Source organism: Chamaea fasciata, unplaced genomic scaffold, assembly GCF_029207755.1.
Source record: "Chamaea fasciata isolate MVZ Bird 193981 ecotype frontalis unplaced genomic scaffold, bChaFas1.0.hap1 SCAF_451, whole genome shotgun sequence".
NCBI classification, from domain to species: Eukaryota; Metazoa; Chordata; class Aves; order Passeriformes; family Sylviidae; genus Chamaea; species Chamaea fasciata.
The window spans coordinates 1,908-22,470 of NW_027094536.1; the positions used below are offsets into that span (position 1 = coordinate 1,908).

The 20,563-nt window shown below is 47.2% G+C and overlaps 1 protein-coding gene across 1 annotated transcript in view; it reads right to left on the bottom strand.

The window, feature by feature from the left end:
• Positions 1 to 383: 383 nt before the first annotated feature.
• The window catches only part of PFAS (phosphoribosylformylglycinamidine synthase), a gene marked incomplete at its 3' end in the record, with an annotated part of 31,557 nt that continues 11,377 nt past the window's right edge, over positions 384 to 20,563 (bottom strand). Inside the window, exons 4-12 of the mRNA XM_066208744.1 lie at positions 19,078 to 19,183; positions 15,559 to 15,745; positions 13,724 to 13,829; positions 11,380 to 11,520; positions 9,503 to 9,651; positions 7,947 to 8,075; positions 5,460 to 5,591; positions 2,988 to 3,116; positions 384 to 544 (exon numbers count right to left, since the gene is read on the bottom strand). Of these exons, the coding sequence (XP_066064841.1) occupies positions 384 to 544; positions 2,988 to 3,116; positions 5,460 to 5,591; positions 7,947 to 8,075; positions 9,503 to 9,651; positions 11,380 to 11,520; positions 13,724 to 13,829; positions 15,559 to 15,745; positions 19,078 to 19,183 (1,240 nt within the window). The remainder of the gene's footprint in view (positions 545 to 2,987; positions 3,117 to 5,459; positions 5,592 to 7,946; positions 8,076 to 9,502; positions 9,652 to 11,379; positions 11,521 to 13,723; positions 13,830 to 15,558; positions 15,746 to 19,077; positions 19,184 to 20,563) is intronic.

Sequence of the window (20,563 nt, forward strand, 5' to 3'; positions counted from 1 at the left end):
CAAAATCTCCCCCAAATCCCCCAAAATTTCATTTAAAATCCCCCAAATTTCACCCCAAAATTCCCCAAATTTCACCCAAAATTCCCCCAAAATTCTCCAAGTTCCACCCCAAAATTCCACCGAAAATTCCCCAAATTTCACCCAAAATTCCCCCAAAAATTCTCCAAGTTACACCCCAAAATTCCACCGAAAATCCCCCAAATTTCACCCCAAAATTCCCCCAAAATTCCCGATTTTCACCCCAAAATTCCACCCAAAATCCCCCAAATTTCACCCAAAATTCCCCAAAAATTCCTGAATTTCACCCCAAAATTCCACCCAAAATCCCCCAAATTTCACCCAAAATTCCCCCAAAATTCCCGAATTTCACCCCAAAATTCCACCCCAAATCCCCCAAATTTCCCCCAAAATCCCCTAAAACCCCCCAAATCCCCGAATTTTCCCCAAATTCCCGGGAATTTGCCCCAAACCTGGATGGAGGAGGCGGCGCCGCCCCCGACCCCGATCCTGTAGACGGGACCCCCCAACTTCACCACCAACATCCCTGGGGGGGACACGGGGGGTCAGGGCGGGAAATCTGGGGGAAATTTGGGGATTTGGGAAATTGGGGAATTTTGGGGAATTTTGGGAGAATTTTGAGGGAATTTTGGGAGAATTTTGAGGGAATTTTGAGGGAATTTTGAGGGAACTTTGGGGAGAATTTTAGGAGAATTTTGGGAGAATTTTGGGAAAATTTTGGGAGAATTTGGGGAATTTTTGGGGAAATTTGGGGAATTTGGAAGGAATTTTGGGAGATTTGGGGGAAATTTGGGGAGAATTTTGGGAGAATTTTGGGAGAATTTTGAAGGAATTTTGGGAGAATTTTGGGGAATTTTGATGGGAATTTTGGGAGAATTTTGGGAGAATTTGGGGAATTTTTGGGGAAATTTGGAGAATTTTGAGGGAATTTTGGGAGAATTTTGAGGGAATTTTGGGGAGAATTTTGGGGAGAATTTGGGGAGTTTTGGGGGAATTTGGGGAATTTTGAGGGAATTTTGGGAGAATTTGGGGGAATTTTGAGGGAATTTTGGGGAATTTTGAGGAATTTTGGGAGAATTTGGGGGAATTTTGGAGGAGAATTTTGGGAGAATTTTGAGGGAATTTTGGGAGAATTTGGGGAATTTTTGGGTGGGTTTGGGGAAATTTGGGGATCTGGGGGATTTTTTTGGATGGATTTTGGGATTTTAAAGGAATTTTGGGGGGAATTTGAGGAATTTTGGGGAATTTTGAAGGAATTTTGGTGAGAATTTTGGGGAGAATTTTGGGAGAATTTGGGGAATTTTGGGGGAACTTTGGGAGAATTTTGAAGGAATTTTGGTGTGAGAATTTGGGGAATTTGGGGAGAATTTGGGGAGAATTTTGGGAGAATTTTGGGGAATTTTGAGGGAATTTTGGGAGAATTTTGGGAGAATTTGGGGAGTTTTGAGGGAATTTTGGGGGAATTTTGGGGGAATTTTGGTGAGAATTTGGGGAATTTTGGGAGAATTTTGAGGGAATTTTGGGAGAATTTGGGGAATTTTGGGAGGAGAATTTTGAGGGAATTTTGGGAGAATTTGGGGAATTTTTTGGGGAAATTTGGGGAATTTTGAGGGAATTTTGGGAGAATTTGGGGAATTTTTGGGTGGGTTTGGGGGAAATTTGGGGATCTGGGGGATTTTTTTGGGTGGATTTTGGGATTTTAAAGGAATTTTGGGGGGAATTTGGTGAATTTTGGGGAATTTTGAAGGAATTTTGGGGAGAATTTTGGGAGAATTTTGGGAGAATTTGGGGAATTTTGGGGGAACTTTGGGAGAATTTTGAGGGAATTTTGGGAGAATTTGGGGAATTTGGGGAGAATTTTGGGAGAATTTTGGGAGAATTTTGGGAGAATTTGGGGAATTTTGGGGAATTTTGAGAGAATTTTGGGAGAATTTTGGGAGAATTTGGGGAGTTTTGAGGGAATTTTGGGGAATTTTGGGGGAATTTTGGGAGAATTTGGGGGAATTTTGGGAGAATTCGGGGAGAATTTGGGGAATTTTGGCAGAGAATTTTGAGGGAATTTTGGGAGAATTTGGGGAATTTTGGGAGAATTTTGGGAGAATTTTGAGGGAATTTTGGAGAATTTGGGGAATTTTTGGGTGGGTTTGGGGGAAATTTGGGGATCTGGGGGATTTTTTTGGATGGATTTTGGGATTTTAAAGGAATTTTGGGGGAATTTGAGGAATTTTGGGGAATTTTGAAGGAATTTTGGGAGAATTTTGGGGAATTTTGAGGGAATTTTGGGAGAATTTGGGGAATTTGGGGGGAAATTTGGGGGATTTTGAAGGAATTTGGGGAGAATTTGGGGAATTTTGGGTGGATTTGGGGGATTTTTGGGACATTTTTGGGATATTTGGGGAAGGATTTCTTGGGGTAATTTCAGGATTTTTTGGGGTATTTCGGGGTAGTTTTTTAGGATATTTTTGGGAATTTTGGGGGTTTTTTTGGGCTATTTTGGGGTATTTTGGGGGATATTTTTGGGGTATATTTTGGGGGTATTTTTTGGGTTATTTTTGGGATAATTTTGGGGGTATTTTTGGGGTATTTTTGGAATTTTTGGGGGTTTTTTTAGGATATTTTGGGGGTATTTTTGGGGATATTTTTGGGGTATTTTTGGACTATTTTGGGGGGTTTTTTTAGGATATTTTTGGGGGTATTTTTGGGATATTTTGGGGGATATTTTTGAGATATTTTTGGGGATATTTTGGGGGTTTTTTGGGGATATTTTTCGGGTTTTTTTTGGGATATTTTGGGGTATTTTTTGGGATATTTTGCGGGGTATTTCGGGTTATCCTTGGGACGTTTTGGGGATGTTTTGGGGATATTTTTGGGGGATATTTTTGGGGACATTTTGGGACATTATTGGGATATTTTGGGGGTTATTTTTGGGTGGTTTTTGGGGTAATTTGGGGATTTTTTGGGGTCCCGACCGGGCTCCGGGGCCTCTTTCCGGACGTGCTCGTCCTCCAGGGCTCCGATGCCGCCGCTGAACATGATGGGCTTGATCCACTCCCGGCGCTCCCCGCCGGGCAGGACCTGCCCGAAGGAGCGGGCGAAACCTGGAAATACCAAAATCCATCAAAATCCACCCAAATCCACAAAAAAAATCCCGCCCGAAAAGAGCCAAAAATGGCCGAAATCGGAGAAATTCAGAAACGGCAAAAGATGGCGAAAAACACGCAAAACCGTCCCGAAATCAGCCCAAAATCAGCCCAAAATGACCCCAAGTCCATCAAAATCCACCCAAAATCACCCAAATCCACCGAAAAATCCCGCCAAAATGAGCCAAAAATGGCCAAAATCAGAGAAATTCAAAAACGGCAAAAAACGGCAAAAAACGGCAAAAAACGACAAAAAACGGCAAAAAACGACAAAAAACAGCCCTAAAATCCAGCCCGGAAATCCCTAAATCGATCAAAATTCATCCAAATCCATCGAATTTCCACCCAAATTTACCCAAATCCACCGAAAAAATCCCGCCCAAAATGAGCCAAAATTGGGCAAAATCAAAGAAATGCAAAAACGGCAAAAAAAAAGCCCCAAAATCCAGCCTGGAAATCCCCAATATCCATCAAAATCAACCCAAATTGTCCAAAATACACCAAAACCACCCAAATTCACCCAAAAAAATCCTGCCCAAAATGAGCCAAAAACGGCTGAAATTGGAGAAATTCAAAAAATGGGCAAAAAAAAGGGGCAAAATTTGTCTCAAATCGGCCAAAATTACCCCAAAATATCCTCCGAATCGCCCCCCCCAAAAAGTCCCCAAATTATCCCCAAATTATCCCAAAATCCATCAAAATCAACCCAAATTCACCCAAAAAATCCGGCCCAAAATGAGCCAAAAACGGCTGAAATTGGAGAAATTCAAAAAATGGCAAAAAAAAAGGGCAAAATTTGTCTCAAATCGGCCAAAATTACCCCAAAATATCCTCCAAATCATCGCCCCCCAAAACGTCCTCAAATTATCCCCAAATCCATCAAAATCGACCCAAAATCAACAAAAATCCCCGACCGAAATGACCCAAAATTGGCCGAAATTGGAGACAAAATTGGCCGAAATTGGAGAAATTCAAAACCGGCAACATTTGTCCCGAAAGCGGCGAAAATTCCCCCAAAATCGGCCCCAAAACCGCCCAAAAACCGCCCAAAACTGTCCCCAAACTTCCCCCAAAGTCCCCGAATGTCCCCAAATGTCCCCAAAACTTCCCCAAACTTCCCGAAATTGTCTCCAAACGTCCCCAAATGTCCCAAAATTGTCCCCAAATGTCCCCAAAACTTCCCCAAACTTCCCGAAATTGTCTCCAAACGTCCCCAAATGTCCCAAAATTGTCCCCAAATGTCCCAAAATTGTCCCCAAATGTCCCAAAATGTCCCCAAATTGTCCCCAAATTGTCTCCAAACCCGCCAAAACTCTCCCCAAACGTCCCAAAACTGTCCCCAGATGTCCCCAAGCGGCCCCAGATGACCCCAAACCTCCCGAAATTGTCCCCAAATGTCCCAAAATTGTCCCCAAATGTCCCAAAACTTCCCCAAACCTCCCAAAATTGTCCCCAAACCTCCCTGAACCTCCCCAAATGTCCCAAAATTGTCCCCAAATGTCCTGAAATTGTCCCCAAATCCCCTCTAAATGTCCCCAAATGCCCCCAAACGTCCCTCAAATATCCCAAAGTTGTCCCCAAACCTCCCTGAACCTCCCCAAAACCTCCCAAAATTCCCCCAAAATGTCCCAAAATCCCCCCAGTTGTCCCAAACCTCCCAAAACTGTCCCCCAAATGTCCCCAAACCTCCGGAAAATTGTCCCCAAACCGCCCAAAATTGTCCCCAAGTCCCAAAATCACCCCTAAATACCCTCAAGAGGCCCCCAAATGATCCCTAAAATGTCCCCAAATTGTCCCCAAACCTCCCGAAATTGTCCCCAGCTGTCCCCAACCCCCCTCAAACTGTCCCCAAAGGTCCCCAAACCTCCCCTCGATGTCTCCAGATGTCCCCAAACCTCGGAAAACCGTCCCCAAACCGCCCCAAAATCGACCCCAGACCTCCTCAGGTGTCCCCAGGTGTGTCCCCAGGTGTGTCCCCAGGTGTCCCCAGGTGTGTCCCAGGTGTCCCAGGTGTCCCAGGTGTCCCCACGTGACCACAGGTGTGTCCCCAGGTGTCCCCAGGTGTGTCCCCAGATGTCCCCAGGTGTCCCCAGGTGTCCCCAGGTGTCCCCAGGTGTCCCCAGGTGTGTCCCCAGCTGTCCCCAGGTGTGTCCCAGGTGTGTCCCCAGGTGTCCCCAGGTGTCCCCAGGTGTCCCCAGATGTCCCCAGGTGTCCCCAGGTGTGTCCCAGGTGTGTCCCAGATGTCCCCAGGTGTCCCCAGGTGTGTCCCCAGGTGTCCCCAGGTGTCCCCAGGTGTGTCACCTGCCAGCAGGGGCTCCCCAAACTTGTTCCCGTAGTCGCTGGCGCCGTCGCTGGCGCCGATGGCCACCTCCAGGGGCCGCGCAAAGGATTCTGGGTACGGGGCCAGGGCGTCCTCCCAGGGCTGCTCCAGCCCTGAAACAGCCCAAAAACCGGGAAATCAGCCCAAAAACGGGGTCGGGGACCCCAAAAACCGGGAAATCAGCCCAAAAACGGGGTCGGGGACCCCAAAAACCGGGAAATCAGCCCAAAAACGGGGTCGGGGACCCCAAAAACCGGGAAATCAGCCCAAAAACGGGGTCGGGGGACCCCAAAAACCGGGAAATCAGCCCAAAAACGGGGTCGGGGACTCCAAAAACCGGGAAATCAGCCCAAAAATGGGGAAAAACCCCAAAAAAATGGGATCGGGGATCCCAAAAATGGGGAAATTATCCCAAAAATGGGATTGGGGGCCCCAAAAATGGGTGAGAAACCCCAAAAATGGAACAAATTATCCCAAAAACGGGGAAATGACCCCAAAAAATGGGTGAAAATCCCCGGATTTGGGTGAGAAACTCCAAAAATGGGAAAAATACCCAAAAAATGCGATCGGGGACCCCAAAAATGGGTGGAAAAAACCCAAATTTGGGGGATTTTGGGAGATTTTGGGGGGAAATTTTGGGAGATTTGGGGGGATTTGGGGAGGGAATTTTGGGGGGTTTTTTTGAGGATTTGGGGGAAATTTTGAGGGAAATTTTGGGGGGATTTGGGGAAATTTGGGGGAATTTGGGGGGATTTAAGGAAATTTCAGGGAAATTTTGGGGGATTTGGGGGAAATTTGGAAATTTTGGGGGATTTGGGGGAAATTTGGGGGAAATTTGGGGAAATTTTGGGGGATTTGGGGGGAATTTGGAAATTTTGGGGGATTTTGGGGGAATTTAAGGAAATTTCAGGAAATTTGGGGAGGATTTTGGGGAAATTTGGGGGGATTTAAGGAAATTTGGGGGAAATTTGGGGGGATTTTGGGGACAATTTGGAAATTTGGGGAATTTTGGGGAAATTTTGGGGGATTTTGGGGAATTTTGGGGGAAATTTGGAAAGTTTGGGGGATTTTGGGGGAATTTTGGGGGGATTTTGGGGGGAATTTTGGGGGGATTTTGGGGGGAATTTTGGGGGATTTTTTTGAGGATTTGGGGGAAATTTTGGGGGGAAATTTTGGGGGGATTTAAGGAAATTTCATGGAAATTTTGGGGGATTTGGGGGAAATTTTGGGGGATTTGGGGGAAATTTTGGGGGGGATTTGGGGGGATTTAAGGAAATTTCGGGGAAATTTTGGGGGATTTTGGGGAAATTTTGGGGGATTTTGGGGAAATTTTGGGGGATTTTGGGAAAATTTTGGGGGGATTTTGGGGGGAATTTTGGAGAGAACTTTGGGATTTTGGGAGGATTTAAGGGAAATTGGGGAAATTTTGGGAGGAATTTGGAGGATTTTGGAATTTTTGGGGAATTTGGGGGAATTTTTGGAGAGAATTCGGGGATTTGGGGGAGGTTTCGGGGGTCTTCTGGGTGGGTTTTGGGGGTTTTTCAGCATCCCGAACCCAAATTTTGGGTCATTTTGGGTCATTTTGGGGATTTTTTGGGATCCTGACGCGGAATGAAAAGGTTCCCGAAGCAGAACCGGGAAATTTGAGAAATTTTTGACGGTTTTGGGTGAAATTTTGAGGTTTTTGGCAGGAATTTTGAGGGTTTTGGGTGGAATTTTGAGGTTTTTGGGGAGAACTTTGAGGTTTTTGGATGAATTTTTGAGGTTTTTGGGGGAAATTTGAGATTTTGGGGGGAATTTTTGAGGTTTTTGGGGGAATTTTGAGGTTTTTGGGGAAATTTGAGATTTTTGGGAGAAATTTTGAGATTTTTGGGTGGAATTTTGAGGGTTTTGGGGGAAATTTGAGGTTTTTGGAGGAATTTTGAGGTTTTGGGGGAATTTTGAGGTTTTGGGGGGAATTTTGACATTTTTGGGTGGAATTTTGAGGCTTTGGGGGGAATTTTAAGGTTTTTGGGTGGAATTTCGAGATTTTGGGGGGAATTTTGAGATTTTGGGGGGAATTTTGAGGGGTTTGGGTGGAATTTTGAGGGTTTTGGATGAATTTTTGAGGTTTTCGGGGGAATTTTGAGGTTTTTGGGTGAAATTTTGACATTTTTGGGGGAATTTTGAGGTTTTGGGGTGGAACTTTGAGGTTTTTGGGGAAATTTTGGGGGTTTTTGGGAGTTTCTGGGTGGGATTTTGGGTTTTTGGGGTTTCAGGGAGGGATTTTGGGGTTTTGGGGGTTTCTGGGTGGGATTTTGGGGGATTTTGGGTGAAATTTTGAGGTTTTTGGGGTTTCTGGGTGGGATTTTGGGGGTTTTTGGGTGAAATTTTGAGGTTTTTGGGGTTTCTGGGTGGGATTTGGGGGGTTTCCGGGGGGCGCCGAACCCGAATTTCGGGTCATTTCCCGGGAATTCCGTGGCCCTCACCCGGAATGAGCAGGTTCCCGAAGCAGTACCCCGCGGTGCCGGCGATGACGTGCGCGCCCCGCCCCGTGCACTGAACGTCCCGGATGCGGCCGCCGGTGCCCGTGGTGGCGCCGCTGAACGGGGCCACGGCTGCGCGCAGGTGGGGACAGGTGAGGACACGCCCACTGGACACGCCCAGCCCGACAGGACACGCCCACATCACGCGCTGAGACACGTCCACAGGACACGCCCACCCCACCTGGACACGCCCACCCAACCTGGTCACGCCAACGGGACACGCCCAGCCACCTGGTCACGCCCACCCCTACGGGACACGCCCAGGGGACACGCCCATCCCACCTGGACACGCCCACCCAACCTGGTCACGCCCACGGGATGCGCCCCCCCCTCAGCTGGACACGCCCACCCCACCTGGACACGCCCACCCCCAATGGACACGCTTGTCCCACCTGGACACGCCCAGGGGACACGCCCACCCTCGCTTGGACACACCCACCCCACCTAAACACACCAACCCCACATGGACACGCCCACTGAGTGAGGCCACGGCTGAGGCCACACCCACCAGGCATGGACACGCCCCCCCCGGCAGACCCACCCCACCTGGCCACGCCCACAAGGCACGCCCACGCTGCAAGGTCTGGCTCATCCCACCTGGACACGCCCACCGGCCACGCCCACCTCACATGGACACGCCCACTTCACGTGCTGACCCTTGACTGACCCCTGGGTGACCCCTGGGTGACCCCTGGGTGACCTCTGACCTCATCATCCCCTAAACACCCCGAATTTCTCCTTTTTACCCCAATTTTTCCCTTTTTATACCCGAAATTTTCCTGGGTTTAACCCAAAAATTCCCATTTTTAACCCAAAAATTCCCATTTTTGACCAAAAAATTTCCCATTTTTGACCCCAAATTTCCGGTTTTTTCCCCCCAAATTTTCCATTTTTCCTCCAGGTCTCCCCCTGTGATCCCAAATTTCCCCTTTTTGACCCCAAATTTTCCCGGTTTTAACCCAAAAAATTCCCCTTTTTAACCCAAAAATTCCCCTTTTTGACCCCAAATTTCCAGGTTTTTTCCCTAAATTTCCCATTTTTTTCTCCAAATCTCCCCCTCTGATCCCAAATTTCCCCTTTTTGATCCCAAATTTCCAGGTTTTTTCCCCAAATTTCCCATTTTTTACCCCAAATCTCCCCCTCTGATCCCAAATTTCCCCTTTTTGACCCCAAATTTCCCCTTTTTGATCCCAAATTTCTGTTTTTTTCCCCAAATTTCCCATTTTTTACCCCCAAATCTCCCCCTCTGATCCCAAATTTCCACTGACCCCTGAGTGACCCCTGACCCCTGAGTGACCCCTGGGTGACCCCTGACCTCAACATCCCCTTTTTTATCCCAAACTTTCCCGGTTTTAACCCCAAAAAATCCCATTTTTTACCCCAAATTTCCTTTTTTTCCCCCCAAATTTCCCATTTTTAACCCAAAATTTCCCGGTTTTTTCCCCGAATTTCCGTTTTTTTTCCCCAAATTTCCCCTTTTGGCCCCCCAAACCTCTCACCTGTGGGGAAGTTGTGCGTCTCGGCGGTGAAGGTCACGTGCCGGACGCTCGTCCTCCTCTCCAGGGGACTCGGCCCCGCCGGGTCCTGCGGCCACAGCGTCGACACCGGCACCCCCCCTGATGGCGCTGGGGACACAAAAAACCGCAGAATTCACCCCAAAAATCCGTCTCAGCAACCCCGAAAATCCCAAACCCGGCCCAGGAGCCCAGAAAACGCCAAAATCCCCAGAATTCACCCCAAAATCCGACCAAGGATCCCTGAAAACCCCAAAATTCCCAGAATTCACCCCAAAATCCCACACCAGGACACCCCAAAAATCCCCAAACTCACCCCAAAATCCAACCCAGGATGCACAAAAACCCCAAAATCCCCAGAATTCAACCAAAATTCACACCCAGCATCCCTGAAAACCCCAAAATCCGCAGAATTCACCCCAAAATCCCACACCAGGACACCCCAAAATACCGAATTTCACCCCAAAATCCAACCCAGGATACATAAAAACCCCAAAATTCCCAGAATTCACCCCAAAATTCACACCCAGCATCCCTGAAAACCCCAAAATTCCCAGAATTCACCCCAAAATCCTACCAAGGATCCCTGAAAACCCCAAAATCTGCCGAATTCACCCCAAAATCCCACACCAGGACAACCAAAAAACCCCCAAAAAACCCCAAATTCAACCCCAAATCCCCCCCCAAGGTACACAAAAACCCCCAAATCCCCAGAATTCACCCCAAAATTCCACGCCGGGCTCCCCCCCCGATGGCGCTGGGGACACAAAACCCGCAGAATTCCACCCAAAAGTCACACCTGGGACACCTGGAAACCCCAAAACCCCACCCGGAAAACCCCACAAAAACAGAAACCCCCCCAAAAAACCCCAAATCCACCCAAAAAACCCCAAAACCTGACCCAAGGAGCCTCAAAACCCCCCCAGGTGTCCCCAGGTGTCCTCAAAGCCACCCCAGGTGTATTAGAGTTGTCCCCTGGTGTCCCCAGGTGTGTCCCCAGGTGTGTCCCCAGGTGTGTCTCAGGTGTCCCTAGCTGTCCCCAGCTGTCCCCAGGTGTATTTTTGGGTGTCCCCAGGTGTCCCCAGGTGTCCCCAGGTGTGTCCCAGGTGTCCCCAGGTGTCCCCAGGTGTGTCCCAGGTGTGTCCCAGGTGTGTCTCAGGTGTCCCCAGCTGTCCCCAGGTGTATTTTTGGGTGTCCCCAGGTGTCCCCAGGTGTCCCCAGGTGTGTCCCAGGTGTATTTTTGGGTGTTCCCAGCTGTCCCCAGGTGTGTCCCAGGTGTGTTTTTGGGTGTCCCCAGGTGTCCTCAGGTGTCCCCAGGTGTGTCCCAGGTGTGTTTTTAGGTGTCTCCAGGTGTCCTCAGCTGTCCCCAGCTGTCCTCAGGTGTCCCCAGGTGTGTCCCAGGTGTGTCCCAGGTGTGGTTTTGGGTGTCCCCAGGTGTGTCCCAGGTGTGTCCCAGGTGTGGTTTTGGGTGTCCCCAGGTGTGTCCCAGGTGTGTCCCAGGTGTGGTTTTGGGTGTCCCCAGGTGTCCCCAGGTGTGTCCCAGGTGTGGTTTTGGGTGTCCCCAGGTGTCCCCAGGTGTGTCTCAGGTGTCCCCAGCTGTCCCCAGGTGTGTCCCAGGTGTGGTTTTGGGTGTCCCCAGGTGTGTCCCAGGTGTGTCCCAGGTGTGGTTTTGGGTGTCCCCAGGTGTCCCCAGGTGTGTCCCAGGTGTGGTTTTGGGTGTCCCCAGGTGTCCCCAGGTGTGTCTCAGGTGTCCCCAGCTGTCCCCAGGTGTGTCCCAGGTGTGTTTTTGGGTGTCCCCAGGTGTCCCCAGGTGTCCCCAGGTGTGTCCCAGGTGTGGTTTTGGGTGTCCCCAGGTGTCCCACCTGCTGTTGTCACAGAACTTGATGACGTTGTTGGGGTGGGAGGAGTTCTGAGTGTCCATCAGCCGCCGGAACAGCGACTCCTGCTGGGCGCGCCCGTTCACGGTCAGGTGACCCTTGAAGAACCAATGGCGGCTGTGCTCGCTGCGGGGACATCGTCGTCATCATCGTCATCGTCATCATCGTCAATGTCATCATCATCCATCATCATCGTCAATGTCATCATCATCCATCATCATCATCGTCATCATCATCATCATCGTTATCATCGTCATCATCATCGTCATCGTCATCGTCAATGTCATCATCATCCATCGTCATCGTCATCATCATCGTCAATGTCATCATCATCCATCATCATCATCGTCATCATCGTCATCATCATCATCATCGTCATCATCATCATCATCATCGTCATCGTTATCAATACCATCATCATTGTCATCGTCATCGTCATCATCGTCATCAATGTCACCACCAGCATCGTCATTGTCATCATCACCGTTATCATTGTCGTCATCGTTATCAATATCATCGTCATCATTGTCATCGTCATCATCATCATCGTCATCTTTATCAATATCATCATCATCGTCATCATCATCATCATCATCCATGTCACCATCAGCATCATCATTGTCATCATCACCGTTATCATTGTCGTCATCGTTATCAATATCATCGTCATCATCGTCATCGTCATCATCATCATCGTCATCGTTATCAATATCATCATCATCATCATCATCATCATCATCGTCATCATCATCATCATCATCCATGTCACCATCAGCATCGTCATTGTCATCATCACCGTTATCGTCATCATCATCATTGTTATCAATATCGTCATCATCATCGTTATCAATATCGTCATCATCACCATCATCGTCATCGTCATCATCATCATCGTTATCACCATTGTTACCATTGTCATCGTCATCGTCATCAATGTCACCATCATCATCGTCGCTATCATCATCACCGCTATCATTGTCGTCATCTCATCATCGTCATCACCATTGTCATCACAGGTGCGACATCATCATCGCCATCCCCACCATCGTCATCGTCGCTGTCACCATCGCAATCATCCCCACCATCATCACAGGTGTGACGTCACAGGTGTGACGTCATCGCGACCCCCATCATCGCGACCGTCATCACCATCATCACCATCCTCATCGTCACCATCATCATCATCCCCATCCTCGTCATCGTCATCATCATCGTCACCATCATCACCATCGTCAGCACCACAGGTGTGACATCACAGGTGTGACATCACAGGTGTGACATCATCACCACCATCACCACCGTCATCAACATCAGCATTATCGTCATCGTCGTCATCGTCGTCGCTTTTCGGGGGATTTCGGGGGGAAATTTTTGTGGGAATTTCGGGCGGTTTCTGCGCGACTTCCGTGGGACTTTGTAGGATTTTCGAGTAGTTTCGTGGAATTTAGAGGGTTGGGTGGGAGTTTTGGTGTTTTCATGGGATTTGGGGTGTTTTTACGGGATTTTGGGGGGGGCACCTCTGGGCCACCTCAAAGCCCTCCAGGGACGAAAATTTTGGGGTTTTTCGTGGAATTGCTGCGGACTTTTTGTGGGATTTCTGGGGGATTTTGCGGGATTTGGAGTTTTTATGGATTTTTTTTTCGGGTTTTTACGGGATTTTCGGTGGGTTTGATGTTCTTTGGGGTGGTTTGATGGATTTCTGTGAATTTCTGTAGGATTTTGGGGGATTTAATGGAGATTTTTGGGGGATTTGGGTTCCTTATGGGATTTTTGGGGTATTTCATGGAATTTTGGGGTGGTTTGATGGGATTTTTGTGGCTTTTTAATGAGATTTTTGATGATTTTTATGGGATTGTCGTGGGATTTCTCTGGGATTTTTGGAAGATTTTGTGGAATTTGGGTCCTTTATGGGATTTGGGGGTTTTTCATGGGAATTTTGTGGGGTTTCATGAAATTTTTGGTGGTTTTCTGGGATTTTTGTGGGGTTCTTGTGGAGTTTCCCTGGGATTTAAGGGAGGATTAGTGGGATTTGGGGGTTTTAATGGGATTTTTGGTGGGTTTTGGGGAATTTTATGGGGTTTATGAGATTTTTTGTGGGATTTTTGTGGAATTTCTGCGGCATTTTGCGGGATTTTATGAACGTTTTGCGGGATTTGTGGGTTTTACGGGATTTTCGTGGCTTTGCGATAATTTTTTTGTGGTTTTCGCGGGATTTTTGCCGGGTTTCGTGGAATTTCCGTGGGATTTTTTGCGGGATTTCAGGAAGACCTTATGAAATTTGTGGGTTTTACCGGATTTTGGGGTGTTTTTGTGGGATTTTGGGGGTCACCTGTTGCTCTGGGCCAGGTCGAAGAGCTCCACGGAGGTCGGGTTCCTCCCGGCCTTCTGGAACAGCTTCGTGTAGAACTCCAGGTCCCAGGGGTCGAAGGCCAGGCCTGGGGGACGGCAAAATTCCCAAAATATCCCCAAAAACTTCCCAGAAAAACCTCAAGACACGCCCCACACCTAAAAAAACCCCCCAAAAACCGGCGGAAGAACGCCTCGGACCCGCCCAAAACGCGGCGAAACGGCCTCAAATCCCCGGAAAACTTCCCCCAAAATAAAACTTCCCAAAACATTCCCAATTAAAAAGGAAATCAAAACGAAAAATCAAATTTAGGGGGGAAAAAAAATTAAAAAAATTACGTCCCCAAAAAACTCCCCAGAATTTCCAATTCTCGCAACGGCCCCAAAATCCCCAGAACGTCCCCAAATGTCCCCAATGTCCCAAATGTCCCCAATGTCCCCAAATGTCCCCGATGTCCCCAATGTCCCCAATGTCCCCAATGTCCCCAATGTCCCAAATGTCCCCAAATGTCCCCAAATGTCCCAAAATGTTCCAAAATGTCCCCAAATGTCCCCAAACGTCCCCAAACGTCCCAAATGTCCCCAAATGTCCCAAATGTCCCAAATGTCCCAAATGTCCCAAATGTCCCAAATGTCCCCAAATGTCCCAAATGTCCCAAATGTCCCAAATGTCCCAAAATGTTCCAAAATGTCCCCAATGTCCCAAATGTCCCCAAATGTCCCCCAAATGTCCCAAACGTCCCAAAATGTCCCCAATGTCCCAAATGTCCCAAATGTCCCAAATGTCCCCAAATGTCCCAAATGTCCCCAAATGTCCCCAAATGTCCCCAAATGTCCCCCAGAACGTCCCCAAATGTCCTCAGTGTCCCCAGAACATCCCCACATGTCCCCAGTGTCCCCAATGTCCCCAAATGTCCCCAAATGTCCCCAGAACGTCCCCAAATGTCCTCAGTGTCCCCAGAACATCCTCACATGTCCCCAGTGTCCCCAATGTCCCAAATGTCTCCAAACGTCCCCAGAACGTCCCAAACGTCCCCAAACATCCCCAAATGTCCCAAAATGTCCCCAAATGTCCCAAATGTCCCCAAACGTCCCCAGAACGTCCCCAGAACGTCCCAAACGTCCCCAAATGTCCCCAAATGTCCCAAAATGTCCCCAAATGTCCCCAGAACATCCCCACATGTCCCCAGTGTCCCCAATGTCCCCAAATGTCCCCAAATGTCCCCAGAACGTCCCCAAATGTCCTCAGTGTCCCCCAGAACATCCTCACATGTCCCCAGTGTCCCCAATGTCCCCAAACGTCCCCAAACGTCCCCAAACGTCCCCAAATGTCCCAAATGTCCCCAAACGTCCCCAAATGTCCAAACGTCCCCAAACGTCCCCAGAACGTCCCAAACGTCCCCAAACGTCCCCAAATGTCCCAAAATGTTCCAAAATGTCCCCAAATGTCCCCAAATGTCCCAAAATGTCCCCAAATGTCCCAGAACATCCCCAACATGTCCCCAGTGTCCCCAATGTCCCAAATGTCCCAAACGTCCCCAGAACGTCCCAAACATCTCCAAACGTCCCCAAATGTTCCAAAATGTCCCCAAATGTCCCCAAATGTCCCCAAATGTCCCAAAATGTCCCCAAATGTCCCCAAATGTCCCAAACGTCCCCAAATGTCCCCAATGTCCCAAACGTCCCCAAACGTCCCCAATGTCCCCAAATGTCCCCAAAAGTCCCAAACGTCCCCAAACGTCCCCAAACGTCCCCAAACGTCCCCAAACGTCCCCAGAACGTCCCCAGAATGTCCCCAATGTCCCCAGCGTCACCCACCCAGCTCTCGGTCCGCCTCCTGCAGCGCCGCCCGTCCCCTGCCCAGGACGTCGACGGTGACGACGGGGCCGGGCCGGGCGGGGACCTCGAAGGTCCCCAAGGGCTCGGGGTACAGCTGCTCCGTCATCGGGTCCCGCAGCGCCCGGCCCAGGCGCTCCCGCAGCGCCGGCGACGGCGACGACGGCAGCTGGGGGCACGGCAGCGATTTGGGGTGAATTCCAGGGATTTGGGGCAACTTCCGCGATTTTTGGGCGGGGGGGGGGGAGGTTTTGCCGTTTTTTTCACCCTTTTATTTGCGGGGTTTTCGTAAATTTTTTTTTGCCATTTTTTCACCTTTTTTTTGCGATTTTTTTTGCTGTTTTTTTTTGCAATTTTGGCGTCCTCTCTTTGAGTTTTTTTGTAAGATTTTTGCAGTATTTTCGCCCATTTTTTGTGATTTTCTTTTTGCTTTTTTTTTGCAATTTTGTCGTCCTTTTTGGAGTTTTTTGCCCTTTTTTGCACGTTTTTTGCAGTATTTTCACCCTTTCTTTGCAATTTTTTTTGCCTTTTTTTGTGATTTTGGCGTCCTTTCTTTGAGCTTTTCCGCAGTATTTTTGCCCCTTTTTTGCAATTTTTTTTGGGTTTTTTTGCAATTTTGTCATCCTTTTCTGAGCTTTTTTGCCCTTTTTTGCACGTTTTTTGCAGTATTTTCGCCCTTTCTTTGCCATTTTTTTTGCTTTTTTTGCGATTTTGGCGTCCTTTGAGCTTTTTTGCAGTATTTTTGCCCCTTTTTTGCGATATTTTAGCCATTTTTTCCCCTTTTTTGCAATTTTTTGCAGCTTTTCGCCATTTCTTTGCTGCTTTTTTTCCAATTTTTCACTATCTTCCCCCCCTTTTTTGCAATTTTTTCACTTTTTCGTGCGGTTTTTTTTTGCTCTTTCTTTGCCCCTTCCTCAATTTTTTCACAATTCCTTTTTTGCGATTTTTCGCGACGTGGTCGCCTTTTTAAGCGAATTTTAAAGTGATTTTTCGTCTTTTCATTTGCAATTTTTTACCCATTGGGACACCCCCCCCCTCCAATCACTTTATAATGGCGGAACTCAATGGGATCCCCCCATTTTCCCTTAATGGTTGAACCCCCACTGGGATCCCCCCTGGGAACCCCAATAATGGTTTGATCCATTGGGACCCCCCCCCCCATTATCCAATAATGGTTTAATCCATTGGAACCCCCCAAACTGGTTGGACCCACTGGGACCTCCCCCCCTCATCTCCCAATGGTAGAACCCAATGGGACTCCCCCATCATCCCTTAATGGTTTGATCCATTGGGACCCAATGGGACCCCCCTGGGAACCCCCAATAATGGTTTGATCCACTGGGACACCCCATAATGGCAGAACCCATTGGGATCCCCCCATTATCCATCAATGGTTTGACCCATTGGGACCCCCCCCCATTATCCATCAATGGTTTGACCCATTGGGATCCCCCCATTATCCATCAATGGTTTGATCCACTGGGACCCCCCCATTATCCATCGATGGTTTGACCCATGGGGATCCCCCCATTATCCATCGATGGTTTGACCCATGGGGATCCCCCCATTATCCATCGATGGTTTGACCCATGGGGATCCCCCCATTATCCATCAATGGTTTGACCCATGGGGATCCCCCCATTATCCATCGATGGTTTGACCCATTGGGACCCCCCCCATTATCCATCAATGGTTTGACCCATTGGGATCCCCCCATTATCCATCGATGGTTTGACCCATTGGGACCCCCCCATTATCCATCAATGGTTTGACCCATTGGGATCCCCCCATTATCCATCAATGGTTTGATCCACTGGGACCCCCCCATTATCCATCGATGGTTTGACCCATTGGGATCCTCCATAATGGTTTGACCCATTGGGATCCCCCCATTATCCATCAATGGTTTGACCCATTGGGATCCCCCCATTATCCATCAATGGTTTGACCCATTGGGATCCCCCCATTATCCATCAATGGTTTGACCCATTGGGATCCCCCCATTATCCATCGATGGTTTGACCCATTGGGATCCCCCCATTATCCATCGATGGTTTGACCCATTGGGATCCCCCCATTATCCATCAATGGTTTGACCCATTGGGATCCCCCCATTATCCATCAATGGTTTGACCCATTGGGATCCCCCCATTATCCATCGATGGTTTGACCCATGGGGATCCCCCCATTATCCATCGATGGTTTGACCCATTGGGATCCCCCCATTATCCATCAATGGTTTGACCCATTGGGATCCCCCCATTATCCATCAATGGTTTCACCCATGGGGATCCCCCCTAATAAAATATTAATAAAAAATCGCCATTTTTTTGCCCATTTTTCTCCATTTTCCTGTAATTTTTTTCCCAGTTTTTGAAGATTTTTTTGCCCGTTTTTTTTTTTGCATTTTTTTGCCTTTTTTTACTTTTTTTTTTCCCTTCTTTTGCTATTTTTTTGACCTTTTTTTGGACTTTTATTCGCTAATTTTTTTTTGCTATTTCTTGGAGTTTGGTGGGTTTTTTTTTGCGATTTTTTTCCCAAAATTTTTCACCTCTTTTTGCGATTCTTTTACAGTTTCTTGGCTTTTTTATTTTGCTATTTTTTGCCGTTTTCTCGATACTTTTTCGTGATTTTTTTCACGATTTTTTTTCCCTCTTTTTTCTAATTGTCTCACAATTTTTTGCCCTTTTTTGCCTCTTTTTTTCTGATTTTTTCACGGTTTTTGCCCTTTTTTGCCTTTTTTTTTCTGATTTTTTCATGATTTTTGCCCTTTTTTGCCTCTTTTTTTTCCGATTTTTTCACGACTTTTTGCCCTTTTTTTTGCGATTTTTTTCTAATTTTTTCACTATTTTTCCTTTTGCCTCTTTTTTTTTTCCGATTTTTCCCCGATTTTTTTTGCCTTTTTTTTTGCCTCTTTTTTCTGATTTTCTCACAAATTTTTTGCCCTTTTTTGCCTATTTTTTTCTAAATTTTTTTCCCGATTTTTTTGCCCTTTTTTGCCTCTTTTTTTTTCTTTTTTCCCGATTTGTTTGCCCTTTTTTGCCTCTTTTTTTCTGATTTTCTCACAATTTTTTTGCCCTTTTTTGCCTATTTTTTTCTGATTTTTTCCTGATTTTTTTGCCCTTTTTTGCCTCTTTTTTTCTGATTTTCTCACAATTTTTTGCCATTTTTGCCCATCTTTTTTTCTAACTTTTTCCCGATTTTTTTGCCTTTTTTTTGCCTCTTTTTTTTCTGATTTTTTCCCAATTTGTGCCCTTTCTTTTTCCTCTTTTTTCTGATTTTTTCAGGATTTTTTGCCCTTTCTTTCTGATTTTTTCACGATTTTTGCCTTTTTTTTGCCTCTTTTTTTCCTGATCTTTTCCCAATTTGTGCCCTTTTTTTTTCCTCTTTTTTCTGATTTTTTCACGATTTTTTGCCCCATTTTTTGCCTCTTTTTTTTCTGATTTTTTCCCCATTTTTTTTTGCCCTTTTCCCACCGTTTTGCCCCCCAAAAATCCCCACCTGGATCAGGAGTCTCCGGGATCTCTCCAGGCGCTGGACGTGGCTCAGGCCAGCGGCGTGACACAGGGACACGGCGTTGGTGGACAGGGGAGTGCTCATCCCCAGCCTGCAATTAATTAATTCCGAGTTAATTAATTAATCACGAAATTTCCCCGGAACTCCTGAAAAAATCCCCCCCAAAAATGACAAAAAAATCCCCCCAAAAACCCCCAAAAGGTGACAAAGGGACAGGGGTGTCACATCCCCAGCCTGGAATTAATTAACTGGGAGTTAATTAATTATCCCGAAATCCGTTATCTCAAAATTAATTATCCCAAAATACCAAAAAAAACCCCAGGAAAAAAAAAACAAAAACCACTTTTTACCCAATCATCTGAAATATCCCCAAATTTCCACCAAAATCCCCCCAAATCTCCTCAAAACCTCCCAAATTCCCTCCCCAAATCCTCCAAACCCCCCAAAATTCCCCCAAAACCTCCCAAATCTCAAAAAAAAAAAAAAAACACCCCAAAAATCCCCAAAATTTGGCAAATCCCCACGAAAATCCCCCAGGATTCCTCCAAATCTCCCCCCAAAATCCCCGAAATCCCCAATTTTCCCCCAAATCCTCCCAAATCCTTCCCCAAAATCCCCCAAATCTCCCCAAATCCCTCCCAAAAACCCCCAAAATCTCCCCACAAACCCCCCAAATCCCCAAATTTTCCCCCCCAAAACTCCCAAATTCTCCCCAAATTACCCCAAAAATTAAAAAAAAAAATCCCCCAACCCCCCAAAAATCCCAAAAACCTCCCCCCAAAAAAATCCTAAAAAAAATCTCCCAGATCCTTCCCACAACCCCCCAAAACTCCCCCCAAAAAAATCCCCCAAAATCCCAAAATTTCCTCCCAAAATCCCAGAAATCCCCCAAACTTCACCCAAAATCACCCCAAAACCCCCCAAATAATCAAAAAATCTCCCAAAATCCCAAAATTTCCTCCCAGAACCCCAGAAACCCCCGAACTTCACCCAAAATCACCCCAAAATCCCCAAAAATAATCAAAAAATCCCCCCAAATCCCAAAATTTCCTCCCAAAACCCCAGAAACCCCCGAACTTCACCCAAAATCACCCCAAAACCCCCAAAATAATCAAAAAATCCCCCAAAATCCCAAAATTTCCTCCCAAAACCCCAGAAACCCCCGAACTTCACCCAAAATCACCCCAAAACCCCCAAAATAATTAAAAAATCCCCCAAAATCCCAAAATTTCCTCCCTGAACCCCAGAAACCCCCGAACTTCCCCCAAAATTACCCCAAAACCCCCAAAATAATCAAAAAATCCCCCAAAATCCCAAAATTTCCTCCCAAAACCCCAGAAACCCCCGAACTTCACCCAAAATCACCCCAAAACCCCCCAAATAATCAAAAAATCCCCCAAAACCCCAAAATTTCCTCCCAAAACCCCAGAAACCCCCGAACTTCACCCAAAATCACCCCCAAAATCCCCAA